The following is a 26,731-nucleotide window of genomic DNA, read 5'->3' on the forward strand; positions in this document are numbered from 1 at the left end:
TTTTTTTTTTGAGTGGATTGAATTGATGATCCAAATGATTCAAATAGGGTTCACAACACAACCCAACATTTATTTCCCGGTTAGGTTGGATTTCTTCATTTTTAACATTTAAAAAAATTACCTAAAAGAGTACTCGTAGAATTGAGTTGAGTTAAAGTGCGAACCCTAATTGCATGTTTGTCAAATTTGTTGAATCAAAAAAAAAAAAAAAATTAACCAAACCCAATACGATTTAGATTAGATAATCCAAATCATTTGAATCGTTGGATCATATGAACGCCTTAAATATGGTTAAATAGTTGAAATGGCAACGTAGATTGAACACTCGTAGGGGATGCCATCGTTGTGCATGAGCAAATCACAGGAAAGTGCTTCCGTCACGCATGGCTGTCTTCCTCTTAAATTGGTGCATTTTTTGGGTTTGTGGCTAACCAAATTGGATATTGGATATCACTTTCACTTTCACTTTGCTACCCAAACCCAATTCTTCTTGGACCCTTCCCTTCTTCCTCACTCTTGTTCATACTTTGGGTTCTTCTTAATTCATTTGTCCTGATCCATAGGGTTTAGATTTTGATGTATATATTTTATTTCAAATGGTCTTTCTTAAATTAAACTTGTTTTTTTTTAATCTTTTTTTTGTTTACTAATGACAATTACGATGGACCATTTAATTAAATATATAGTTGTTAAAATTGATTGATATAAGATTTAGATATTATATTGTTGACCATTACATGGTTTTTTAATGTCTGGATATATTAATATAGTTTACTTGGCGTGTCATATGGAGGTTCATGCATTATACAACATCAATAACATAATATATAGTTCCTTTAAGTCATCTAATTAAACCAACAGTGAAGTCATTTGGTTGACCTAAATCAAAGTGACCATTATCTCTCCATGCTAACTTAAAATTGCTCATTGAAATCTAATTACACTAGAGGAGTCTCACAATCCCAAATTAGAATTCTATCATGGAAATTAACTTAATTTGCATAAATTGATCAACTTAGCTCCAAAAAAAAAATTTTAATTAGCTAAAATGTAGCTAAACTAACCTTAAACACGTTCGAAAGTGTAAAAAAAAATGTCTCTCAAAGAGAAAAAATAGTAGGAAATGGTTTGAACGTACAAAACTCAAACTAGGTCAACTGGCCTTGCTGTTCCAAAATTATCAAACTCGAGCCAGATCAGCCAAGAGGTCGAGTTGAACCGTCAGAAAATGTATTCTTCGACTAGATCTGAACTGCCTAAGTGAAATGAAACTAAGCAATTGTTATGACTCAATAAGCCAAACGACATTCCTTTTATATTGGAGTCTAACTCCCCACTTTCTCAATCTAACCGAGGCAGGAAATGAGTTGTTGCATGTGTTGGGTTTAGGTTGCTACTTGTGAACGGGATTTCCAAGCCTATGGATGATTCGGCTCCAAACCTCAACCTTGGGTGCTTTTCTTGTCGAGGTTTAGGTTCGAGACTACCTTCGGTTGAACATGTCTAGCTCGCCCCCTCGATCATGCAAAAGCAAATCTCGAAAACTACAAAGAAACTAGACTCCTCGTGCTTGAGAAGAGCCTTACATGTCATGAAGCACAAACAAACTCATTTACTAAGGGCTTGGGGTTCTGAATACATGCAACAAATATCAGAAGGTATACTGGGTAGGGTGTTTTCTAGAAGAGTCATTCGCATCAGAGGAATTATTCCAACCGTTGCAAGCAAAAAAGTTAGAGGTCCAATGAGACATGTCGGCCAAGTGCCAAAATTGTGCACAATGCAAGTTCATGAGTGGACAACGTCACAATGAGAAAGTACTGGAATTAAGTCGGGGGAGAGATCAAGAGCATAGATTGCTTATAGTATAGAAGTGCTCTGAGAAAAGTCGAGAAACATTTGCTCGAGAAGGAACATCAAGCTCGATGTAAAGGCAAAGAAGAATGAAGCTGTAATAAGACCAAGAAAAGCATCAGTACAGCGGTTGCCACATGAAGGTGTCTAAGTTAAGAGTTGGCTGAAGTGCAGTGCAAACAAAGGGAAAGGGCCTAAGTTACTAGCTTCTCGACTTCACTACCACAAGGGTTTGTGCCATGAAGAAGAATTTCATGGTTGGCTTGCGAGATTCCCCTAGATGGATGCACAGTTATGTGCCACTTAGAAAATATGATTATTGACCAAGAGAAGTGTCATTGTTATGTTGTAGCAAGTTTTCCCAAACAAACGACGAAGAGTCACTAAGATGAGAAATATGGTCAAGAAGCGTCAAAAGTATCGACATGAATTTATCCCCAAACTAACTTAAAGGCGTCAGTAAGTTAAGCAATATGACCAAGAGGCATCAGATCAGAAGCTTTGTTGTATCTACATTGCGAGTCTTAACAGTCGAGTCCTAGAGTTGGGCACAAGAATAGGTTCAAAAGAGGGATAAATCATAAATAGTGTGCAATTTTCATATTCGTTTTGAAGCACGATTATTTCTAGTGGGTCAATTAGTAGCCAGTCCAAACTTCAGATTGTCATCGAGACGATGCCGAGATCAAGTATAGGAAAATGTCATAATCTACAATGTGATTGTACAAAAAAAAAAAGTCATCAGGGATGATGACGGAGTTAAATGGGGGAGAATGTCACAGTCCACAATTTGATTATATCCCAAGAAAATTCATCGAGAATGATGACTAATTTAAATGAGGAGAATGTCATTGACCCCATGTGTGAGTGATGTCCATCCAACCATGTGAGGGCCAAGATAGACAAGTGTCAAGATGAATCATCCAACACACTAACAAGAGTATGTGTTAAAACCAACCTGAGGCATAAACAAGACAGAACTAACAAGAACAACATGAATATCAGAGACAAGCTCTAATAGGGCAAAGTCGAGCTCCAAATCATAACCTCAAAAGTTGGGTTCCGACAAGAATTTTAGTATGCGAATCTAGAATTAAGTTCGTCTATATAAAATAGAACCCATGCAACTAAACATCATCAACAATCTCTTCTTCTAGTAACGTATAAAAAGAACCCAAAATTCTCCTTTCGCCGGTACTTCTCTTCGTTCTTGCTTCCATCTTGGATTTCATCTGTTTTTTTCAAGATAAACTGATGAACCTCTGCAGTAATCAAAAACCCATATAACAAATGGATGCGGCGAATTCAAATCCGCAAACAAAAAGAAGAAGAATCAAAATGCCACAGCCTGATGATTCCAGACGACCCAGAATGTTGTATGGAATCAACGTGAACGATCATAATTGGACTAATAAACTCAGCGAATGCCCTGTTTTTCGACCTTCAAGGCAGGATTTCGAGGACCCTTTTGCTTATTTAAACAAGATTTCTCCTAAAGCCTCAAATTATGGTACGAGCCGCCATTGTCATTACTTGTGTTCTTGTTTCTTGTCTGAAAATCTTTAAAATCTCAGGGATTTGTAAGATTGTTTGTCCCCTCAATGACATTGTTCCTGCAAGCCTTGTTTTGAAGAGAGAAGTGCAGAATTTCAAGTTTCAACCTTCTGTGCAGCCTCTTAAATATGCGACATGGACGACAATGGAGGACAAGATTTCGTACTATAAAAGAGGAAGGTTGTGTTTGTTGTGTTGGAATTTCAAGTTTTGGGTGTGTTTGGATTTATGTTAAGATGGGTTTGTGTTGGGTGTTTTGCAGACAGTATAAGTACGAGGAGTTTGAGAATATGGCGAACCAAGTGTTTGTTGAGAACTATTCTTCTTTGGCTTGTCTTTCTTGTAAGATGTTCGAAAGGGAATTTTGGCAAGAAATGGCTTGGGGTATTCATGACTCTGTTGAATATGGTGTCGATGTTGAGGGTAGTGCGTTTTCCAAATCCGATGAACTCGGACAAAGCAAATGGAATTTGAAGGTCTCGTGTTCTTCGTAAACCCTGAACTCTAAAACCCACAAATCCGTATTTGAATTCTTAACAGCAATTTATTCGTTCTTATTTCTTTTTGTGTCTCTTAGAAACTTCCCCGTCTATCCGAATCAATATTACGTCATCTTGAAGAGGAAATCCCTGTAAGTAGAGAATGACTCGAGAATTCTATTAGTTGAATTTTTAGATGTGTAATGGAGGTCGTAACGTGTTGATGTTTGATTAATTATAGGGCATTACACATCCAATGTTGTATATTGGGATGGTGTGTAGTACGTTTGCTTGGCATGTAGAAGATCATTATTTATACAGGTTGGTTCGTTGATATGTCTAAAAGTTTTATAACTATGTATGCTAAGCTATGCTATACGTTTACGTTTCGATTTTCAGTATAAATTATCTTCACTCTGGTGCACCGAAAACTTGGTACGCAGTTCCCGGGAGCCAAGCAAATGACTTCGAGAAAGTAGCATATGATGAGGTGTATTTGGATGATGTGCTGCCAAGCTATGATGTTGATGGGGCCGCGCAGGTTCTTGCTGAAAAAACAACCATGCTGCCTCCATCATTGTTCATGAAACACGATGTTTCAGTGTTTAAGGCTGTCCAAATGCCTGGAGAGTTCGTGATCACCTTCCCGAGAGCATACCATGCTGGATTTAGCCATGGTGAGTGAGTTTTGCCTGGTTTTGTTTCTTCTTACTCTAGCTCAGCATTACATTTGAACTGTTTATGCTGCGCTGCAGGTTTCAACTGTGCAGAGGCAGTGAACTTTGCTGCTGGAGAATGGTTTCCTTATGGCTTAATCGCCGCAAAACGCTACTCCTTTCTCGAAAGACGACCTCTAATTCCCTTTGAAGAACTTCTCTGCAAAGAGGCCATCCATATTTGCCAAGAAATGATGGCATCCCCTGGGGACTTCGTCGCTTGCACGTCTCATTACGCCATCATGGCCTCCTGCATCACCCACGTTGCTTATTATAGAGCCAGTCGCCGAAAGCTGGAGAAAAGAGTGTCTGGGTTTAATCAGTGTACGAGCAGCATCGGAACCGTCCAGTGTGGCTTCTGCACCAGAGACCGGTACTTGGCCTTCCTCATGTGCCATCGCTGCAATACATATCCCACCTGCATTTTTCATGGTACTACTACTACATTGGCTCGGATATTTGTGTTTCTTCTTTGGTGGTGTTTTTCTTTTGTTTTGTTGTTTTTGAGTTGGATGTTTTGTTTGTAGGAATTTCTACAAACTGTACCGTATGCGGGATAACGCGGAGTCTGTTTTTGAGTGAGGCCATACGTTATGTGGAAGCTGCAGCTGATTACTTCGAGAACAGGAAGTCTATGCTATCAAGTTATTTGATCGAAACTATGAAAATCCGGGAAGAAATTCAAGGCAAGACTCTAGTTTTGGTTCGGTATTTCGTCAATGTAACGGGTTTTTCTAAGGTTGATCTTTAGTATTTTGTTTCAGAGTTGTATGAACTTGAAGGCAATGGTGGGGAAGACGCTTCTACTTCAGCTGCAGATCAATAGAAACAAAAGCTTTTGGTGGGGGAAGAGGTCTAAAGAGCAAGCTCTGTTTCATTCTTTTTCTACACCATCTTCCTTGGAGATGTGGGTGTGTATATTTTTATGTGAATTTCTCATACAACCAAAAGTAAATCATCTTTAAGAGAATGCAATAGAAACAAATTAGTAGAGACCAATCTGTGGAATCAAAAACTTCAAACAGGTTGGAACCCAATTTAGTGTTCTAAAACAAGGTAATCCAAGAACTTCCTAACTGTTCTGCTATATAGATTCAGACTCGATTCCATATAAATAGGTTAACTTAGATCGTTACTGTCGTCGTGGTTGTCGGAAATGGGAAATAGTATTCAGTTTCATGATAGATCAGCTATGAATATATCAGTTTCATACCGTGTAGTATGTCCAAGCATGGTGGATTTTGCAGAGCCTTCTGAGAATTGAAGTCTTTCAAGTGGTTTGAGATTATAACAGGCAAGAATTTAAAAACTACAAAAGTTTTAACCCGCCAGTTACATCATCAACCACTTCAACAGGACCTGCAATTTGTGAAGCAAAAAGTGTACACCATTATATTCATTGGATGAATCAAATTAGTTTATACTAATTTTACATAGCACCAAAATGAAATTGTTATGTAGATCTACCCTTTAAGCTAAAGGTTGCATGGAAAACATCTACTTACCAAGAATTGCCATCACCGTTCTTGAATCTGGAAAGACAAAAAAGTGAAAATTAGTGAAGTTGATAAATTTACTGTGAAAAAAGTCGATCTACTTAGGTGAATTTCATTTAACTCACTTGGAGCAATCTGAGTTTTTCCGGCATCAATGGTAATATGGGTTGGTAGCTTCAATGATTTTGCCCTCTCCTGATGAACAGCAATATATAAAAGTTTGAAAAAATGAAAGAATTACTGAAATGCCTCAAAGAATAGATGAGATATAGAAAAGCGCGATCAGATTATATTAGGGAAAACTTCATATAACAAAAATCAGCTAGATACCATAAAATGAACTTTTAAGAAAGGAAATCATAGTGGAATTGTTACTTGCAAGACTAGCATGTCTTCCTCACTTTCTATCTTCAGTACCACCTTGGGTTGTCCACACATTTCCCACCTACATGTAAATAAAATCAAATAAATGTACAGGGAACGAAGTATGGGATGCACATTAATATAGGGAGGACGATTCTGTAAATACGTACCTATTCAACGCTTTTGGTGCACGATAATGGAGCTTCTTATAGAGACCCAAAGTTGCATGACTAACAAAAGCAAGTTAAGTGGATCAGAAACTAGTCCAAATATAATTTACAGCATTAAGAAACTGGGAAGTTCACTGTGCAAAGGTTTGACGAAATTAGATTCCTAGGCTCAATTCTCAATCATTTAATTTTTAAACAAGTAAAAAGGCAGTACTTAAACAGTCAATACTCATATTAAATCATACGAAAATTTGGCCTCTCAAGTAATAGTATAGTATCATAATTTGTCTAGTATTGGCAATTCTTTTCGTAAAGGGTCGTGGTTCCTAACATGGTATCAGAGCTATGCATAGGGGGTGTTCAATGCATATTCCACTTATATGCCTTGTACCATAAAAGTTCTGACGGTTCTTCTTCCTTATCATCAAAATCCCTTCAGTTAAACTGCATCTATGCAAGCTCAACCAAGTTTTAGCTTAACTATTATGTCCATCGCAATCTGCCATGAGGATTGAAAGGTATCTGTATACCTTAATGTGGTGGAAGGATAGGATACCACACATTACCAAGGACAAAAAAACAAAAACGGCCATAAAACCCAGAATCTACAAGTATGCTACAATATTCCAACTAAATAAATTTAACTGATGGTTTCATTATGCCTATTGTCTATTATTCAACTATCAACCAACCAAGCAAAAAATTCAGACAATAAATCTTCAAATTAGATGTCCAGAAAGCGCCGTTGAGAGATCCACCAAAAGTAGAGCACCTAGACAGTGATGGACGAAAGATCCCTCCTTATACAGTAAACTAATCTCATAAATGACTGGAATTCAGAGGGTAATTTTCTAAGGACTCCACCATTCCCTAGGGTAACCCTCATAGTAAAGAAAAGGGGCACCCGAAGAAAAGTGATGTAAGAAAGAAAAGGGTTGGGTATGAAAAAGTGGATCCATAGTTTTTGGCTATAGCATTGACAGTAAAGCAGGTTGGTCTGGAAATTGAGAAAAAGGTGAAAATGGTGCATAATCAATACATCTTTCTTTCATCGTGAAATTTTATTTACGAGGATGATTCTTCCCATTAGCACCTTTGCTGTTGTTTTATAGATTCCATTCATCAATAATTTTCCTCCATATTTCAAAAAATAGAAGCACTATTATCATCCAAAATTTTGCATTGTGACAACTTTGACTTTCAGCCTATTATCATCCAAAACCTCTTATGTTAGTCATTGATACCTTTAGTTATAATTTTAGTTAAACTTATAAATCTTTGCAATAAATTTACTATACCAGGTGTGCAGTGGGTTGTTACCCTAAACTTCCAAACATTATATGCCCAATTCTTAGTACTAGTTTCTAATAAAAACCAACTCCAGCATTCATAGTATGCAAGCAACAGTAAAATTTAAAACTTCTATCATTTTTAGCATTAAAGACATCAGTAATAAAAGAGGAGCCACAAGATGGTAATAAAATACCTGCATTGAGCAGCAATTTTTCCTTTTCCTATTTTCAAATCATTTCTCACAACTAAAACCTGAAGAGACACAGTGAAATGTTGTTATATTTTTTTAGAGAGAGTAAAAGAGAGAACGTCTTAAAGTCGTCGAGAATGATTTTCCAATAGACAGCAAGAGAGAAACAGAAAGACAGACCATCTTGAAGTCATCGAGTATGTCAGCCAAATTTTCGACCTCCAATGGCTCTTTAGGCTTATCCTTCTTCCCATTTCTGCTGGATTGGTTGATTTTGGCTAATTTAGCTTTGATAAAGATGCGAGGAGGATACTTCGAACCAATACAGTATCCCAAAACAAGGCAGCTTGCCCCAACTACAATGGCACTCAGCCATGTCAGATCCATCCAATCCTAGTCTATAAAATGCACTCCTCTACTATTGAAGTCCAGCAAGGCTATTGCTGGACCAGATACCAAATTCTAATTCAAGCAATTGAAATCCTACATAGAACAGGAATACCTCAAGTTAGAACTCAGAAACAGTAACTACAGAAGGAAGAGAACAAAGATAAAATGAATGACATAGCAGCCATTTCCTCAAATTCAAGATTATGATACACAGAAAAATTTAGATTTTTCCTGCATTTTCTTTGCAGAACACACAAAGAACCTTTTGAATGTCATTTAGGAATTTAATTTTCTGATCCCATTTGATAACGATTTGGTTTTTTGCTTTTAAATATTGTGCTTGTTTTCTCACAATTTCCTCAAATCTTAAAAACAAAAACTTGTTTTAGTTGAAAACTTGATTGGAATTTGAAATCAATCCTAAAAGGTAGACAATAAAACAAAGAAACCAATAGATGTAACTAGTGTTTGTAAGCTTAATTTTTCAAAAATCAAATGGTTATCATACGACTCTTAATCAATCTATAAAATGCATCGTGAATATACGCAATTATTAACTACAGAACGTTTTCTTATACCATGTTATTTTATTACCGTTTCAAAATTGATCAATCAGCCTCCAAAGTTCAGAACAAGCCAATTAACAGAGATATCAAAATAAAAGGATAAACCAATCCAAGAAGCCCTCACTGCAAAACAGTCCTACCATGTTATTTCATTACAGCTTTCGAAAACACCGATTTCTTAGAAAACATATAATGCGAACTTAACTCCCCACAATTCAACTTTGAATTAACCAATCCGAGTCCTTCATCGTATTCCAGATAAACGGAGTTCTTGAAAGAAACTTGCGAGACGCTTGACAAAAGAACTTATTCTTTTCTGGAAAGGAAGAATCAAAGACGTTAAAAAGGAAAAAACATTACCAGGCGTTGAATGACGATTGTGCTTATGTTGCATTTAGATGACGATCGGCACCCAGAATCTTAGATCAGACTCGAGAACAAGCCCACCACGACTGAAGCTTTCATCAAGGAGGCGAAGCATGGGTTCTCTCTGGAGCTCCTGCGCGAATTACTCGCCAAGAACAATGTATTTTTCAGATCAAATCCAATGGTTCTTATTTTAAATTTTTTTCATCGTAAATTTTTATTTTTAATAAAAATAAAATATTAGCGTATAAAATTTAAATTTATTTAATTTCTAGAATTATTCTAGTTTAATTTGAATATTTTTAAGGGTGATTGAAAATTAATATTCAAAAAATAATTATGAAAGTATCAAAATTGTTTTAAAACAAACCAATTTCAATTATTTTTAAAGTCTCGTAATTAACAATTTAATTTTATTAGTAATTTTTATTATTTTATTTACAATTGAACCTCGTCTATTAAGTTAGAAATCTAAGGTTATTAGTATAATACTGAGTTACACAGAGTTGATTATAACTTAAAATATTATAGTATATGAATAAGGTTAGATGTCTTATCTCAAAATTTACAAATTATTTAATTAAAATCGTTTATGTGAAGATATATGAGTGGAAATATCTTATACAATAAATTTGCATAAGACTGGACCAAGAAATAATCCGTTTAGATCATGAAATCAATAAAATCAAATCCATTGGTTATGGGCAAACATATAAGAAGATAAATCAAACAAATTTCATCTGTCTTGTTGATCGTCCTTATTTAGAGCTATGAACAAAAATTGGCTACTTCCTCTGTTAGAATTTATGTCATAAAGTCTTATAATTAATGACGAGTAATAATCTAAATGGATTGTAATACATAAATAAGGTTGAATGTCTTATCTTGATAATGTTGGGATTGTCTTAAAACTTCATAATTTAATATTATCCCTTGTATAACAAATCCAAGATTATGAGTGTAGTCTTGAATAATTATTATGGACCTACAAGATAATATGTTCAAGTAAACAGTTTATATGTATAGATAAGGTTGAATATTCTATCGTGGTAACAATACTAATACGACTTACTTTATAACTGTTACAAATGATTTGATTTAAATAATGCATATTGGAGACATACGAGTAGAATATCTTATATAATGAGATTGTATAAAATAGAACACAAAGTATTTAATCTCTCTTTATAGGTATAAATTAACTTTATATTTATCATATGCTTGTCAATCTTAATTTTAAATAGTTATGAGAGTGTGTTTTATTATTATTATTATTATTATTATTTTTTTTTTGTATAGATGAGAATGACTTTCATAATTTTATGACATGAATTTTTTTTTTGTCATATTTGGTAAATAGACGAGCAGTTAAGTGTTCATTTAAAAACATGAACAATAGAATTTGACTCTTTGATCGGCCCAGAATAACTTAGTTTATGATTGGATCATAAACAAATACTTGACCACTTGACCCTTTTCCTGGCAAAAAAAATAACTTAGTTTATGTTTATGGTTGGATCATAAACAAATTATTTACACAATGATCAATGGTATTTAAGGTGTAAGATGCCAATATTACTCCTTAAAGATTATATAGTGGACACAACTTACTCTACTATGCATAAGAGTGAAACTCAAACTGCAAATCTATCATGGAGTGACCTATACTTAACGGACTAAACCCCAACTGGGAGTGTAGCACGATTTAACAATATAAAAGTTTCAGAGCCCAAACCCTTATGTGGGGTTTGAGATGCCAATGCTCTAGAGAACTTTATCTTCGACCTTGAACAATACTTCCGAACCACAAATACCATGGCAGAGGAAGTGAAGGTAACATGTAAGTTTTGTATAAGGTTCCCTTAATAACTCGTAATAATTGACTTTTCTTCTCTCTCAATCTCGTGTATTTTCTTTTAAGAGACTCTTGCATAAGTCTTGAATTCATGTTCGAATCATGGTTAGGAAGATCTTGTGAAACCATAAAAGATTTCGACAAAGATGATTGGAAACGTTCGGGTATTCATCTACAATAGAAACAAAAAAATAGCTCTTTTTTTTTCATTCATGGATTCTTTATCACATAGCATAAATGGTTTTCATATGGTTGAATTACAACATAAGCATGTAATGTAAGCTTATTTGTGTGTACGCACTCCCTAATACTAAACTAAAATAGAGCATTAAAAGTATATCAGACAGACAACTGAGATGAAAGTAGAGCAAGCTAAGAATTGGTCCTCACATTGTTTTGGCCAAACATTGGGATGCTCACGGCTTCACATTTGGAGTCCCATGTTTCCCTTGTTGATCCTCAGCTAACATCTTCTCCTTCGTTTTCTGGCTAACATCTACAGCTGCTTTCGCGACTCTTTGAAACGTCTGGGAAACCCACGAAGCCCCGGTCGAGACATAGCGGTTAGTCATTATGGCTGATCCTGCATTGTTCACTGCCGCCTTGGTTTTCTCGGACACTTGAAACTTCTCATCCATTTCTCTCACTTTCTCATTCACCACTGTCGTGCCAACGCTAATTTTCTCGCTAAGGCCGATCTTTTGGTCCAGAGAAGCGACTTTCAATGAGGCTGTCGAAGTCAACCGGTGCCTCTCATCGAAAGACTTCGCCCTATTGAGCGCATCTTTGCCCAAAATGAACCCTTTGGCCAGCATGCTGCTAACAACATCCTCTGCCTTTTGCATTGCAGATCCAGTAGTTCCAGTAGTTCCAGTAGTTCCAGTAGTTCCAGCAGTTTCAGCGCCTGTGTTCTCTGTAGCCTGCTGAAACATGATTATTCATTCATTCATGTCAGGATTTGAAGTAACGAGATCGAAAATACTGCTAAGGGTAAAGATCGAAAATACTGGAGCGGACGCTGCTGGAGGGTCACTGGCAGCAACAGCAGGAAGGTTATAATCTGGTGCAGAAACAATGCTTATAGGTTGATCAACAATTGTAGCTCCCTGAGAGACACAAAACAGTTAGTCAGGTAAGATCACAGGTCACTTTCCTCTCACCCGATCGATGATAGAGGGCCAATTCTAGTTGATGAAACAAGAAAAAGCCTCTATCACAAATTTCTTCTAGGAAAAGTTAACATAAGCAAGGATATGGGCTCGTGTGAGTAGGAAACCGATAATAGATATCTATTATAGTTCTATCGTCAGCTATGGATTCAAATCTAAGAGAAATTCTCTAGAATGTTTGCTACTATAGAATTTTTTTTGTCTTTTCTGAATGATAAGGAGAAAAAAAAAATGGAAGAGAAGTGTCATTTTGGAGTTTTATCAACAATTTTCTTGTGTAGGCAGAGACTCGGTATTTACTTAAGGATACTGAATCCTTAAGTAAGGAATTACAAAAGAATTTTTCAACAAAGATGTGAGAATTATCTCATGGATACATGCAGAAAAACCAAAATCCATATGAATGAAAGAAGTCTCTTTCACTTTCTTTTCTCGGTCGGTCAGTCGAGGTAGCCGAGGGATTATTTAATGAGAGAGAAAGAACTAAAGTATTTTTCGATCTTAGATGTATGAGAAAGAATTTAACTATTCATCTACGCATTCAAAAGCGACTGAACACATTATGCAACCATATTGAATAGTTGAACTTGTTAAATCTTCTCTTTTCTGAAGAATAAAACTCTGTTCTAAGTAATTTCCAAAACATATCATTTCTTGGAGCCAGATTTCATAACAGAAGAGAATTTCTACTTGCCGGAAACGATTTCTGATGAAACTTTAAATGCATAAGAACACTAAAAATAAAATCATTCAGATGATCTACTGACCAAGAAGAAAGACAATCGAAATCAAGAAAGAGAAGAATAGAGAATGGTTTGGACCGAGAGTAGAATCGATGTCTCTGCCCCTTTCGGATCCTTGAAGGTAACAAATGCAACTTGAAATTGCTCATTGTCCCTAGAAGAAAACAAAGGAAAATAAATGAAAATGCATATGGAAAAACAGTTGGAGAACAAAATGAAGAGAAGAAAAAAGATCAAGAATTCCACTGCTCATCACCAGTTTCCAATCGAACTAAAAAAACAGACGAAGTACAATTTAGAGACATTAGTAGATCAATCTTACTTTCGCATTTCGACAAATTCAATTTCACCGGAGAAAGAAAAAAATTCTCTCAAATTTTTCTCCGTCGCGCCCAAGGAAACATTTGTAACTCTCACCGTTCGCATCTGCAACCACCATAAACAAAACAAAGAAACTGTAACGATTACACAAAAGTAACCAAAATCAAAGAAGAATTTCGACGGTTTCGGTGCTTCCGAAATTCCAGTATTATGAAATTACGACACCGGAGGTACACATTCTCCATCTCCTCAATACGAATTCACGCATTCGTTCATAAAAACCACGGAGGAAAAAAAATGAAACAAACTGATCGTTTCTTCAATCCTAAGTGATAACAAGTAGTAATCACGCCCAAGAACAGAATGAAAATTTCGGAAAATAACATGGCCAGAAATCAAACAGATAGTGAAGACAACGAACATAAAAAATAAACAAAAATTGAACACCAACCGCCATGATTCTTCTGTGTGATCCACCCGAGGGGTTTCCCAATCCAAGTTCTTAGAGAGAGAAGAAGAAGAAGAAGATAGAATGGGCGTGAGAGGTGTGTTGTGGCTTGGCGGTTGTTTAGAAACCGACTCATTCTATTTTTCTTTTTTTTTTTTCTTTTTTTACTTTTTTTTTCCTCTCTCATTTTAAACTTTATATTTTGATCTATCCACTAATGTAACATAATCCACGAATTTATCATATTATATAATGGACGTGACATAAACCACGGACAAAAATTATTATGCGTTAATAATAATAATAATAATAATAATAATAATAATAATAATAATAATAATAATAATAATAATAATAAAACAATCTGACGAGACCCTGAAAATAGAGGATTGAATTGTAAACTTGAGATTTTTCAGTCAATTCCTCTATAATTATTTTTAATGAAATAAAATTAATTTAAAAATAATTCATATAAATATTCTGGTTCTTGGTATAATGAAATAAAATTAATTTAAAAATAATTCATATAAATATTCTGGTTCTTGGTATAAATAATATTTTTTTCTTTATTAAAAAAAATTAAATAAGTATATTTAAGAATAGTTTTGAAACTAAAATAAAATAAAATTATTTTCTATTTTTATTTTTAAAAAGTTTTAGATCATTAATTAAAGAGAGTGAGAGCGTCGGCGACATTTGAATTTTCATTAAACGATCATTATCATCAGGGCGTCGACAGCCCTAACTCCGGCCAGTCCGCTGGAATCTTCTGCAGAGGCTAGCATCGTTCTTTTTCCGACGGTTCTACGGTCTGATTCTCTCTCTGTTCCTTCTCCCTCATGTATTTTCTCGCTTCGATTCTCTCTCTCCTTTACTGTCTGCTCTTTCCCGCGTCTGATTACTTGTCCTCTCCCACAAATGGTTGTCTTATTGCAAGTCTTCAGATCTTAGGCCTGCCGTAGCACTATTACTGTTTCCGGCAGCAAATGATCATTGAGGTCTTCTATTTTGCTTAAGTAGATGAGTGAACTAATTGGATCTTGGTTTCGTTATCGTTTTCTTTTTCACTCTGTTTAGTTCGCTTGAAAGTGAAGAGTGCAAGTTCTGAGAATGAATTTTCGTTTTCTATTACTTAATCAGCCTTTTTTATGTTGAAATTCTGTCATATACACATCCCAGATAGTGCTTTTACCCGCCATTTTCCCCTCAAGGATTACAGACTTCATTTATCGATTTACTTTGCATATATGATAGCTTTTCTATTTCTTTGTCTGGACTAATTTTGTTAGATCCCACGTTATAAGAGTGTCGAAACCTATCCTTAGTAGACGCGTTTTAAAATCTTGGGGGAAGCTCAGAAGGAAAAGTCGAGAGAGGACAATATCTGATGGCGGTGGGTTTGGGCTGTTACAAATGGTATTAGAGCCAGTTATCGGACGCTGGGCTCCCAAGCAGGTGGATTGTGAGATCTCACATCGGTTGAAGGGAGAGGAGAACGAAGCATTCCTTATAAGGGTGTGGAAACCTCTCCCTAGCAGACGCGTTTTAAAACCTTGTGAGGAAGCCCAGAAGGGAAAGTCCAAAGAGGACAATATCTACTAGCGGTGGGTTTGAGCTGTTACAAGTTTGATATCCAGAATTTCTTCTTCCGAGTCCGAGGATTAGGAGAACTGAGTCTCTATTGTATATTTGATATCCGCTCCTAGTGTATCTTAGATTGGTTTATACGTTTTCAACGTCATAGTTTCGGAGCTTTTGCTAATAACTTATCTATCTGAAATTTCAGATATTGGGATTTAGAATCTCCCTTAACAAGAAAACACAATGGCAGAACTTAGTCTGGGTATATTGATAGACATTCTTGATGAGGAATGGATGAGAGACACACTCCGTCATGATGGTAATTCTCAGCCTTCATTTCTCTGTACTCGAGAAATTATTTGTTACAAACTATGTCATTGCTTATTTAGTGTAGTTGTTCTATCATTTTCATAGATCTTCTACTCCCTCCTGTGCTGGTTGTTCGGACTGATGACACCGAGGACTCGAGTATGTCTCCTAACTTATAAGTCAATGTTCAATTAACAACACATGGAAAGATTATTTCTTTTAATTTAGATAACAACTTCTAAAATGAAGCATGTTTTTGCCCTCAATGTGAGATTTAATACATGGAGTTCCTGAATTTAGTACTTTAGAGAATGGAAAGTAAGATGGTTCTAAGACTCCGGATGCCTCTGAATATCGTTCCTCGATACATTTTCTTCTTCATTCTGTCTCGTGGCTTAATGGTTATTGTGCAATTGTGAAAATTGTGGATAGGAAGTAATAAACGGATCTTTAATCACTCTGTTAGAAGAACAAAAGAGCTGAGGAAGTTCTTTTTGTATCTACTTCTTACCATCTTAGGTCTGATACCTCTTTGTTTACTTTCTTTCTCATTTCTTTTTTCCCCCCTCTCACTCACGCACGTTTGTGCACAAACGTATGTTGCCTTAATCTTTTCTTCGTGCATAAAATTTCAACGTACAAAGTATTTAGATGATGGGTAAATCCCTTTTGTAAATTTCAAATATCAATGAAATTGTATCTTATATAAAAAAAAAAAAAGATGTGGGAATTATTGTTTTATATCGCTAATTATTTACCTGTCTTTGATTCCACTATTATGTGCTTCTTGCCATTGCCATTAGACAATCAAGTCAAGATCTATAAAGTCGACACCTTAAAGTGCACCGTTTGTTGAGGATTATTGGGAGGGAGTCCTACATTGGTTAATTTAGTGGAAGTTCATGGGTTTATAAGTTAGGAATACTATCTCCATTGGTATGAGGCCTTTTGGGGAAGCCCAAAGCAAAGCCACGAGAGTTTATGCTCAAAGTGTACAATATCATACCATTGTGGAGAGTCGTGTTCGTCTAACATGGTATCAGAGTCATGCCTTAAACTTAGTTGTGCCAATAGATTGGTAAATCCTCAAATATCGAACAAAGAACTCCAAAAGAAAAGGAGCCAAGCCTCCTCGAAGGCCGTCAAAAATGACCAAGACTCTAAAGGAGTCGAGCCTCGATTAAGGGAAGGCACACTTTGTTCGAGGGGAGGTATTGGATGATGAAAGTCCCACGTCGGCTAATTTAGAAAATGATCGTGGGTTTATAAGTGAGGAATACTAACTCCATTGGTGTGAGGCCTTTTGAGGAAACCTAAAGCAAAGCCATGAGAGCTTATGCTCAAAGTGGACAATATCATACCATTGTGGAGAGTCGTGATTCCTAACACCGTTCACTTGAAAAACACTATTCAAATACCAAATTATATGCAAATCTATTAGTTGTTTGCAGGAGAAATCGATTTTGATCCCTTTGACCTCGTAACATCTTTGCAGATCAGGAGGCTCAGCCAGTTGATGCTGATACCTGGCATGATCTTGCTCTAGGTAACCAATGAACCTTCTACTAACTAAGGATGGTCCATTATCAAGAGATTTTCTTCAAGTTAGAAGTCTTATTATCATATTCTCTTGCTGTATTCGCATTGTAGATTTTAAAATCTCATTAATCCATGTTGTAGAGGTTGAAGATTGATGTAGAAATTGTTTATTTGTGGTAAAAGAAATAGTCTGTCAAGTACTACTCTACATGGATTTGCTGCTCTCTTTTGTAATTCTCGTGTGGAGACATGATATCTATGCCCCTACACAATTGTTATGCCAAATCCGTAGTGGAAAACAGTTTAGATTTACTTCTAAACGTAGTGGTGTTCAAGGAAAGTTCTACCATCGAAATTGCTTTGATACTTGAATCAGAAAAACTTCTCAATTATTCCTCTCCACGTTCTAAGAGCTTGAGTTTGATTCTTTTATCCCAGAAATCCTGATGTAAATTTTGTTCAATCCTTAAACTTTCTTGTTCTTCTATTTGGGTCTCTGAATGTTTAATAGCCGAACAGAGCAGTTTTGGTGTTAAAATGACAAAAAGCATACGTGGATTGTAATTGTGAAGTTTCAATCTTGTGAGACTAGTTGTCAATACATTTTTGCAACCTTGTTCTTGTTGCACTTTACCGAGGACACCATTATCTTGTTGCTCGCATCGTGATCGATCAGTTGTTGGCTCGTTGGTAAGGCAAGAGCTTCAAGCCTGATTTATGGTTGATTCACCTCCTATTTGATCTTTATTCTAAAGTTTTCTTTTTGAGTCGTTTGGTTAGAAATTTTGTTTAACTTTTTTTTAATAAGATAGTCGGACTAAATATATATATATATATATATATATATATATATATATATATATATATATATATATTTTGTTCTTGAACATTTCTAACCATTTTATTGTTAGACGTACATAACTCTCCACAATGGTATGATATTGTCCACTTTGAGCATAAGCTCTCATGGATTTGCTTTAGGCTTTTCCAAAAGGCCCCACACCATTGGAGAGAGTATTCTTTGATTATAAACCCATGATCATTCCCTAAATTAGCCGGTGGGACTTTCATCATCCAACACCTCCCCTCGAACAAAGTACGCCTCTCCTTAATCTCGACTCCTTTTTCTTTTGGAATCTTAGTCATTTTTTACTATGCCTTCGAGGAGGCTCAATCTTAGTCATTTTTTACTATCCCTTCAAGGAGGCTCGACTTTTTTTCTTTGTTCGACATTTGAGGATTTACCAATTTATTGGCACGACTAAGTTTAGGGCATGGCTCTGATACCATGTTACAATGGTTTGATATTGTCCACTTTGAGTATAAGCTCTCATGACTTTGCTTTGGATTTTCCTCGAAAGGTCTCACACCAATAGAGTTAGTATTTCTCACTTATAAACCCATAATCATTTCCTAAATTAGCCGGCCTCACACCAATGGAGTTAGTATTCCTCACTTATAAATCTATAATCATTCCCTAAATTAGTCAGACTTTCATCCTCCAACATTTAATACACTATTTGACATTATATAATTAATGGTTAGTTATTTTATTTTTATTAACTCAAATTATTTAAATTATTTTAACTAACTTAATTTAATTTTAATTCATTAATAAGTACATTATGAATATTAGGTGTCCTATCTCAATTATTTAAATAACTTGTACTGAAGTATTAATTATAAATAAATAATAATCAATTAGTTATAATTATTGACCAATAATTTTTTAATTGATTTGGTTTAATTAATAAGTTTAATAAATAAACTTTCATCACGGGGCGAAAAGTAAGTAACATGACTATATTGCAAAGGATGTAGGAGAATGCCGGGACTATCGAGTGTCGAATTTGAATTTTGAATCATAATTCGAATTCATGATGCGTTACAATTAATCGAGTAATTCGAAAGACGAATGCTAAGAGACTCAAGTCAAGGAAAGACATGAACGTGATGTTGCTGCTAATCTAGTGGTCACCCAACCAATTGAGTGTAGTGGTAAAATTAGAACGGTTCCAAACCTCTCGACTCCCTCTGCACCCCTACCTTCTTTACCATTGAGTGGTCGTTTAGGAGTTTAAACAGGTGATTCGGGTTGTTTCCTTCTCGACAATGAAGCTTATCCCTTATTGTCTCATTGGCCGATCTTGACCCCTGTTATTTTGAGATCATATCTAGTATTCAGAGTTTGCCTTGATTTGGTACCGCTCTCACGGCCCACACCGAGATAGTGCTTTACCCCTAATGCTGTACCTCAACGCATTTTTGGGAGAACCAACTAACTCTAGGTTCGAGTGACATTTCACCCATAACCACAACTCATCAACTAATTCTTCAACATTAGTCGGTTCTGACCTCCACTTAGTCTCACCCAAGCTTCATCCTAGTAATGGATAGATCACCTAGGTTCGAGTCCATAAGCAATTACAATTGTCCCATGAAGACTCGCTTTTGCTACGACTCTAGTGGGTTATGTTATAATTAAACTTGTCATGAAAAATTTATCGGGAGGGAGGAAACCGAGAGAGTTCTCCCTCTATAATTGACTTTTCTGTCCCCGTCCCCGTCCCGTGAACATCTTAATGGGTTATCATTAAGAAGTGATCAAACCAATACAATGCTAAGAAATTGTAAGATCATACGATTGATACTTGTAACGAGTTGGAGCCTCATTTCTCAACTGACACGACTTTGAATTACTTCCCCGTTCTTACAAACCAAATCCCATTTCTTCATTTTTCGTAGCTCACTTCATCCCTTTTGTCGCCCCTCAAATTCTCCTCTCTGGGTAATTCTTCTTTCATTACAGTTTCATTTCTTCACGATCAACTAATTTCTCTCTTTCTTGCCTCGTTTAGAGGTGTGTGTTATTGATGCATCTCGTTCTTAACTGCATTTGAATGTTTTATTATGCTAGAACGATGGGGAAATCGTAGGTTGTGATGTGCTTGATCAGTTTCCTTTTTGTTGGGTTGGATTCTAGGAGCTTGCTTCCCTTTAGCGATGATCGTCTCATTCCGAACTAGTTGAAAATCAATCGTTAATTAGCCATAATCTATGTCTATTTGGAAATCCCGTGAATGTTATGGTATTTTTAATTATTTTGACAGCTTACGCTCTTCAACCACCAAATCTTTTAGTCATTGTTCATTGTTCATGGCTGTTGTTATTGTATCGTTGCTCTGAAATCCAGATTTATCCTAGTGGGGTCTGGGTGAAGGTGCAGAACAATGAACAAAGGCTTGTAAATTGGTGCTCTTATAAGTTTTTTTTCGTCTCAGGAGGATATTAGGTATCGGATTATTAAGGCCATGCAAATCATAGCTTAGGTTGTTCTTTTCATCATTTTTACGCCAAAAAGAATGGAAAAAGCTCTTACTGAGATCCTGGATTCGTTTTGTTTAATCTTTACGCTAATTCCATTTGTGGAATAAACCAAATCTATTGCTAACTGAAATCGAAATCATTTTAACATTTTCATCAAGAAATCATCTTAAAATTTTGATAGTTTAGATTTCTTATCATTGTCTTTGTATTTTTCTTTTCGCAGACCATGACCGTCAAGGTTGAACTCCAGAAGGTGTAGTCTTGGACTGCTCTAGGAATTGCTTGATTTATTTTCATTATCTTCAACTATGTTTATAATTTTGGTTTAGCGTTCTGTCAGGGTATAAGCAGAATATTTATTAGGACCGTAGACGAATTTTGGGTCTTAAAACAATATCGCTAAGATAGTATTGACGACCTTATTTGAAGTTCTGTGGATTTCAACTTTACTTTATTTTTCATTTTGTGTTACGTGAATCAGATGCTTATGTATTTTTGTACAGATTGGAATTCTTGGGCTTCAGCTAATATGGCATTTCCTGCATTTGATTCTTAGCTCATTTTACTTTGTGGTTGGTATTGCCACAACACTTGAAAGTTATTTGATATCATGTGGACTCCTACGCAAGTACAATCATCTTAGTATAGAGATGGTTAAATATCTTGCCATTGTGGTGGATAGTGATGAAGCTTATAATACTTTAAAAATTATTGAACTTCTGCAATGGTTAGCATCGTTGGGCATTAGAAGCATTTGCTTGTATGATGTTGAAGGTAATGATTTTGGGTCCACCCAAGAATTCTGAGCCCTCATTTGAATGTCTTTCCAAATTTGTTGAATTTTATGCTTACTTGACTGTATTTTATGCTCAAGGGGTGCTTAAGCAATCCAAGGAAATCATTTTGAAGAAAGTAAACAATGCGTCGGTGTTCCAGGTACGTGCAAATGTAACGAAGATAGAATTAAACCTAATGGTTCAGTAAGTGACAAAGTCTTTTGCATTCAACCAAGTGTTCGTGGTGTCCAAATACTTCGAGGCCTTCTCTGGAATATTAATAATCTAGGGAGTTTCCTAGTCTTGATTGTTGCATGGCTAACGATACTTCGAGGCTTTCTAGGGTCCTTTATGGAATAGCATACTTTTGATTCCATGTGTACTTCTCTTTGATGATACTAAAGATCGCATGTTGGGCGCTTTTCTTTCTTTGGAGTTGCATATTGGTCTTTGCATGAGGTCAGTTATTTCTTCAATAGAACGACGCATAACTGCTACTTCTTGTTTTCTATTACACGTTTGACCAAGGAAAATCATAGTAGTCTGCAATTTGAACTTAAGAGTTGAATGCTAATAATAAGATGTGCATTGTTCATCTAACTTGGTCATTGCATTCAGTAAACTGATGTACCTCTCCAATTAAACTGTAAGGACATTACTCTGGAGTTCATATCAATCTCTGATGGAAAGGAAGCCGTTGCCAAAGCAGCTAATTTTCTTCTTGAAAATAAGTTCAGAAAAACGAACATGAGCGAAGATCACAGGCGGCGCTTTTCTGAATCTCAGATGACTGAGGCTTTAAAAGCAGTTGGTTTGTATTCTTGGTTATGCTTGATAAGGTTCAGAGTACTACTTTACTCGAATGTTAATTAATCTTATGGGTACTCGTGAATCTGTTATTAGGTTGTGGAGGACCTGATCCCGACCTTATGTTAGTATATGGACCTATACGATGTCACTTAGGGTTTCCTGCATGGAGAATTCCCTACACAGAGATTCTGTGAGTCTTTTTGTTCATTTTTTTTATAAGCAATGGCGCTTTTCACTGAAATGATGGAAGTAGCTAAAAAATTACTACCGAGAAGGTGAAGTACACATGGTGGATAATTACACAGGTTCTATTAAAGAACAGCAACTCGATCATCTAAACTTATGAACACCCAAGCATCCTCCATATCCTTGCCTTAAGAGATCAAAATCTCTTCTTTCTCTCTATCAACAGCTTCTAGAGGAGCAGGGACTGATGCACCCACAACCTCCTTGCGCTATTCTTTAGGGAATGTCCACAAAGGAGTTTATTACAATAGCCATCATGCTTCCTAAGACTTCAATAAAGACTAACCATGTATGTGCTTCAAAGCCATGTGGATTTAGTAAAAGCTTTTCAATATTCTCAGCTTTGAACTCCTTTTGCAACAGAATATCAGGTTGCAAGTCCCTCAGACAACTCTTAATTCCACCTATTTTCCTTGTCGTCCTTAGCTTGCATGTCGACGTCCATATGTATGGGAATTTGTTGTAGTTCCTCTATAACATAATTTTTCAGTTCCCTCTGACTTCTTAAGCTCGATCTGTTTATCTTTGCCTCCTTTTTTTTCCTTTTCGTTTTCTTTTTTTCCCCTTCGTGTGTGTGTTTGGCCTTTTTCTGTCTAAAACCCATGATATCAAGCACCACACAAAAGTACCAGTTGGTTTAGAGTGTCTGAAACTCTTTCCCATTCTATTCCATTGTTAGCATCCACACCTTATTTTGTTTGTTCATTGCTACTGTGAGATCCCACGTCGGTTGGGGAGGAGAACAAAACATTCTTTATAAGGGTGTTGAAACCTCTCCTAGACGCGTTTTAAAAACCTTGAGGGAAAGCCCGAAAGGGAAAGCCCGGAAGGGAAAGCCCAAAGAAGACAATATCTGCCAGCGGTGGGCTTGGGCCATTGCTGATACCATATGTTTATGTTTTTTTTTTTTATGAGAATTCACATTTGTTTTCCTCCCTAGTTGCTTGACACTTGACTAGGGAAACCTCATCTAAGGCCATTATATAATTGTTCTGCTTAAGATCCATATATATTGGAAATGATTCCTCCACAATTGGACCTCTTTCTTTGTTACCCCATTACATGCTAGATCCCTATACCACCCTGGGCTGCAAGAAGTAGAATATGACCCATCCGTTGTATGCTCATTCTGTACTTCAGTCTCTTTCATTCCCCCAGTAACAGAATAAATGTCCTTCCAATAAAGTCATGGTGTTTATTATATCGAACATTTTTACGGTTGTATGCATGATAACGTATTAAAGACAAACATTGGTTTTTTTTTTTTTTTTTTTTTTGGTGATCTAAGAAAGCTTATTTGATGATGTGTGACTGTAGAATCTTTACTTATGGAATAAATCGATTTATGCATCTTAACCAACGCAAATTTTATGTATGTAATAAGTTTTCCCTCTGCTTATTCCATTCATTTTTGCAACGAAGAGAACTATATGATCTTTGATTTATGTTGTTATGCAGACACATGGGACCATTGAAATCCATGAAGTATGGTTCCCTGGTGAAAGCCATTTACAAATTTACCATGGTGCGGCAAAACTATGGTGAGTGACCTTCTATTGCCTTAATAAGTTCTAGTGAAGTTTTGTATATCTTGTCTTCATAATGTTATTGGTTTAAATTATGATTCCAAATGATGAAAATATGACCTTACAACTGAATTCCATTTTAATCGTTTTCTCTACAATAAAGTGCATTATCATGTAGCTTCTTTCATGTTTTCCTCTGCATGATTTTGAAGCTTCCTCTGGAAATTTTAGTCTTTCTGGTTCAAGTTGATTGTTGGCTGATGTATATTGCAATCTTTGAAGTGATATTCTAAATCACGCGAGACCTGGTAGCACAAGTCCTTAGTCTTTCATTTCTAAAAATTTTCGAGATCAGCTTTCGTCTCGTATAGTCATTTTTAGAAGTGCTCGTTTACGACGGTGAGTTCAACCGCTCACTGCTTGGATACCTCACATTGCTCTGTTCTCTCCTCTCTCTTTGGATACCCGTAGTGCAAAAGTTGTAAAGGTCATAATCCTTTTCATCCTAATTGATGTTTGTTTTTCTTACCCAATCCAAGCCTACCGATATTGTTCTTTTTGAGCTTTCTCTTAAGGTTTTGTAACAGCCCAAGCCCACTGCTAGCAAATATTGTCTTCTTTGGACTTTCTCTCAAGGTTTTTAAAACGCGTTTGCTAGGGAAAGGTCTCCACACCCTTACAAAGAATGCTTCGTTCCCCGATCCAACAGATGTGAGATCTCGCAATCCACTCCCTTTGGGACCAGCGTCCTTGCTGGCCCTCGTTCCCCTCTTCAATCAATGTGGGATCTCACAACTTCCATCTTCTCTCTTAACATTTGCAGCAAAGTCTAATACGTCTCCATGAAAATCCAAGTTCTCATTTTGGCTTAGTCGCCCCTCTTCTTAAGGGTAATCCAGGTTCTTCTGGATTGCTATGGCTACACGTTGCAGGCTTGTGGCGACGCAGAAAAGACGCTCTCTTCTTCACCAATAAGTTACTCGCATTGTTCATTTGATAGCTATTCGGATTTTCGTTTTCTATTTTTATAAGTTACAATTTATTGGTTAATATTAATTTATCTGATCGTTTCAACAGGTAAATGAAGTGAGATTCTACGGTGATGGAAGGCCAATGAAGCAAAGATAAGATTTAGAAGTTTTGAACACTTAGTTTTATGATCATTTCTTTTAATTACTGTAAAAAAAAAAAAAAAATCATAAATAATATAGAGTACCATATAAAAATATAGTCCTTTCTAAAAGGCCATTGTAAAAACAACATTTTCTTTAGATCTTTAATCCTGTTTTTAGAGATTATAATCATTAATTGAGTCTTTAATAATTGTAGATTACCATGCTTTACCTGAGTAATCTAGAGAAAAAGCTTCACTATTAAATTAAGGTTTTGAATACTCCTATAGAAGCTTTGAATTTTCCTACAAGTTTTGGATACATAATAATAATAATAATTAAAATAAAATCAAGGTGAATAGATTTAAACAAAAAGAAGAAAAAGAAAAGAAGACGAAGCTGCTGCCATGGAGAAAGAAGGAATTGACAGATGGCTTAAGGAGGAAAAGGAAAAGAAAGAAAGACGCAACGTTTGGGCGTGAAAACCCATTTGTTCAAACCTCGATATCTTGGTCTATATTGAGTAATAGGTAATGAAATAGGATTTGTTAGAATCATAATAAGGAGATCTATAAAGTTGTAAAAGAAATTGAGACGAAATATGGGCTGTAGAGGTGGAATATGGCTTCGTAACATAACGGGAATTAATGTACATGTTAGAAAATAGCAAAAAATGCAAGGAAGAAGAAGAGGCGCGCGCGCATGACTGTGCACAGATTAGGCGCGTGAGATAAGCACATCGAGCGTGCGTGTGCAGGCGCGTGTGATGTTATTTTGCTTCCAGATTTGTCCTGTTCGACTTCTTTTTGACCTATTCTACCAAGATTGGCCTATACTTACCTTGGAAATTGTGAAATATAGTTCTAATGGGAAGGAATTGTGTTGGAATAATCTACTAAACTTACATCCAAGGGAAAAGGAGTTCGAAACTAGGCAAGTAGCCTATCAAATTTCTTAAACTAGTTCTTAACTTGTTTTGCAACATCTGAATATGCTGATTACATGATTAAGAGCTTAGTAGGTCAATGTGCTTTGATAATATTGAATGTCTATTTGTGTATTGTGATTGCTTGCCTGTGATGTAAGCATGTTATAAATGATTACTAGAATGTATGTTTCGAACGTTATAATTATATGAAAGCACGTATCAGATGTGAATATGTTATGCATGTTAATGGAAAGGTTATGACTCTAGGATATGCTTATAGATGGTTGAGCCATGACCTATTTATATGAGTATTGTAGTCGACTAATTCCCGCAGAGTTCCTGACCAACGCGTTGTGTGCTAAGTCAGAGAGAACGAGTACTCCTGACCATTGGTATATGAGATGTACAAGTCACCAGAGAAATTAGTAGACGGGCCGTATTTGATAGAGAGCGAGTCTTACATACGAATTCGAAAATTCTAGATAAGCATATAGAGAGAGTCAGTAACCTAAGATGGAGGTAGCTGAGATACCTCGTAAGTGAACAAATGACCCTAGTAAGAGAAACTAGGAGTCAATGACGAATAAAATTTAAAAACACTGGA

The 26,731-nt window shown here is 36.0% G+C and overlaps 5 protein-coding genes across 9 annotated transcripts; 3 read left to right on the forward strand and 2 right to left on the reverse strand.

The window, feature by feature from the left end:
- Positions 1-3,121: 3,121 nt before the first annotated feature.
- On the forward strand, positions 3,122-5,418 carry LOC111449122 (lysine-specific demethylase JMJ706-like). The gene is made up of 8 exons (XM_023088999.1): positions 3,122-3,364; positions 3,429-3,588; positions 3,671-3,884; positions 3,986-4,039; positions 4,129-4,208; positions 4,287-4,564; positions 4,643-5,035; positions 5,131-5,418. The coding sequence occupies exons 1-8, from the start codon at positions 3,145-3,147 to the stop codon at positions 5,352-5,354; spliced, it is 1,623 nt and encodes a 540-aa protein (XP_022944767.1). The 5' UTR covers positions 3,122-3,144; the 3' UTR covers positions 5,355-5,418.
- Positions 5,419-5,535: 117 nt separating this feature from the next.
- LOC111449121 (peptidyl-tRNA hydrolase 2, mitochondrial-like) lies at positions 5,536-9,611 on the reverse strand. 2 transcript variants are annotated; one of them, XM_023088997.1, is made up of 8 exons: positions 9,432-9,611; positions 8,296-8,598; positions 8,119-8,177; positions 6,633-6,692; positions 6,475-6,544; positions 6,225-6,294; positions 6,109-6,135; positions 5,536-5,962 (listed from the first exon to the last, which is right to left on the reverse strand). In XM_023088997.1, exons 2-8 carry the CDS (start codon positions 8,500-8,502, stop codon positions 5,913-5,915), a joined length of 543 nt encoding a protein of 180 aa, XP_022944765.1. In that variant the 5' UTR covers positions 8,503-8,598; positions 9,432-9,611; the 3' UTR covers positions 5,536-5,912. The 2 variants fall into 2 exon arrangements, with proteins under 2 accessions (XP_022944765.1, XP_022944764.1); XM_023088996.1 differs by having other exon boundaries at positions 8,296-8,471; positions 9,432-9,600.
- A 1,887-nt stretch (positions 9,612-11,498) lies between these two features.
- Positions 11,499-14,095, reverse strand: LOC111448198 (binding partner of ACD11 1-like). Of its 2 annotated transcripts, none has more exons than XM_023087663.1 (5): positions 13,977-14,095; positions 13,527-13,630; positions 13,283-13,358; positions 12,300-12,398; positions 11,499-12,215 (listed from the first exon to the last, which is right to left on the reverse strand). In XM_023087663.1, the coding sequence occupies exons 1-5, from the start codon at positions 13,980-13,982 to the stop codon at positions 11,709-11,711; spliced, it is 792 nt and encodes a 263-aa protein (XP_022943431.1). In that variant the 5' UTR covers positions 13,983-14,095; the 3' UTR covers positions 11,499-11,708. The 2 variants fall into 2 exon arrangements, with proteins under 2 accessions (XP_022943431.1, XP_022943432.1); XM_023087664.1 differs by having other exon boundaries at positions 11,499-12,212; positions 13,977-14,094.
- Positions 14,096-14,625: 530 nt separating this feature from the next.
- Positions 14,626-17,791, forward strand: LOC111448186 (anaphase-promoting complex subunit 13). The gene is made up of 4 exons (XM_023087647.1): positions 14,626-14,782; positions 15,760-15,873; positions 15,969-16,022; positions 17,359-17,791. Exons 2-4 carry the CDS (start codon positions 15,798-15,800, stop codon positions 17,418-17,420), a joined length of 192 nt encoding a protein of 63 aa, XP_022943415.1. The 5' UTR covers positions 14,626-14,782; positions 15,760-15,797; the 3' UTR covers positions 17,421-17,791.
- A 2,120-nt stretch (positions 17,792-19,911) lies between these two features.
- On the forward strand, positions 19,912-25,486 carry LOC111448357 (dehydrodolichyl diphosphate synthase complex subunit nus1-like). Of its 3 annotated transcripts, XR_002711423.1 has the most exons (9): positions 19,915-20,190; positions 20,953-20,982; positions 21,233-21,503; positions 21,604-21,665; positions 22,157-22,316; positions 22,409-22,505; positions 24,020-24,102; positions 25,165-25,230; positions 25,340-25,486. XR_002711423.1 is itself a non-coding variant. In XM_023087909.1 (8 exons), the coding sequence occupies exons 2-8, from the start codon at positions 20,956-20,958 to the stop codon at positions 25,170-25,172; spliced, it is 708 nt and encodes a 235-aa protein (XP_022943677.1). In that variant the 5' UTR covers positions 19,915-20,190; positions 20,953-20,955; the 3' UTR covers positions 25,173-25,486. The 3 variants fall into 3 exon arrangements, 2 of the variants coding, with proteins under 2 accessions (XP_022943676.1, XP_022943677.1); XM_023087909.1 differs by having other exon boundaries at positions 25,165-25,486; XM_023087908.1 differs by lacking the exons at positions 24,020-24,102; positions 25,165-25,230; positions 25,340-25,486 and adding an exon at positions 23,879-24,013 and having other exon boundaries at positions 19,912-20,190.
- Positions 25,487-26,731: the final 1,245 nt, after the last annotated feature.

This window comes from Cucurbita moschata, unplaced genomic scaffold (assembly GCF_002738365.1).
Source record: "Cucurbita moschata cultivar Rifu unplaced genomic scaffold, Cmos_1.0 Cmo_Scf00010, whole genome shotgun sequence".
Taxonomy (NCBI): Eukaryota; Viridiplantae; Streptophyta; class Magnoliopsida; order Cucurbitales; family Cucurbitaceae; genus Cucurbita; species Cucurbita moschata.

Coding starts and splice junctions, on each gene's coding strand:
- LOC111449122 (XM_023088999.1), top strand. CDS start 3,145: ATGGATGCGGCGAATTCAAATCCGCAAACAAAAAGAAGAAGAATCAAA. Junction 4,040..4,128: donor ATCTTGAAGAGGAAATCCCT/GTAAGTAGAGAA, acceptor GATTAATTATAG/GGCATTACACATCCAATGTT. Junction 5,036..5,130: donor TCCCACCTGCATTTTTCATG/GTACTACTACTA, acceptor TTTTGTTTGTAG/GAATTTCTACAAACTGTACC.
- LOC111449121 (XM_023088996.1), bottom strand. CDS start 9,465: ATGCAACATAAGCACAATCGTCATTCAACGCCTG. Junction 8,472..9,431: donor CAATCGTCATTCAACGCCTG/GTAATGTTTTTT, acceptor GTGCCATTGTAG/TTGGGGCAAGCTGCCTTGTT. Junction 8,178..8,295: donor TACTCGATGACTTCAAGATG/GTCTGTCTTTCT, acceptor GTGTCTCTTCAG/GTTTTAGTTGTGAGAAATGA.
- LOC111448198 (XM_023087663.1), bottom strand. Junction 13,359..13,526: donor GAATTTGTCGAAATGCGAAA/GTAAGATTGATC, acceptor GTTTTCTTCTAG/GGACAATGAGCAATTTCAAG. Junction 12,399..13,282: donor AGACATCGATTCTACTCTCG/GTCCAAACCATT, acceptor TGTGTCTCTCAG/GGAGCTACAATTGTTGATCA.
- LOC111448186 (XM_023087647.1), top strand. CDS start 15,798: ATGGCAGAACTTAGTCTGGGTATATTGATAGACATTCTTGATGAGGAA. Junction 15,874..15,968: donor AGACACACTCCGTCATGATG/GTAATTCTCAGC, acceptor TCATTTTCATAG/ATCTTCTACTCCCTCCTGTG. Junction 16,023..17,358: donor TGATGACACCGAGGACTCGA/GTATGTCTCCTA, acceptor ACATCTTTGCAG/ATCAGGAGGCTCAGCCAGTT.
- LOC111448357 (XM_023087908.1), top strand. CDS start 20,956: ATGACCGTCAAGGTTGAACTCCAGAAG. Junction 20,983..21,232: donor TCAAGGTTGAACTCCAGAAG/GTGTAGTCTTGG, acceptor ATTTTTGTACAG/ATTGGAATTCTTGGGCTTCA. Junction 21,666..22,156: donor ACAATGCGTCGGTGTTCCAG/GTACGTGCAAAT, acceptor TTAAACTGTAAG/GACATTACTCTGGAGTTCAT.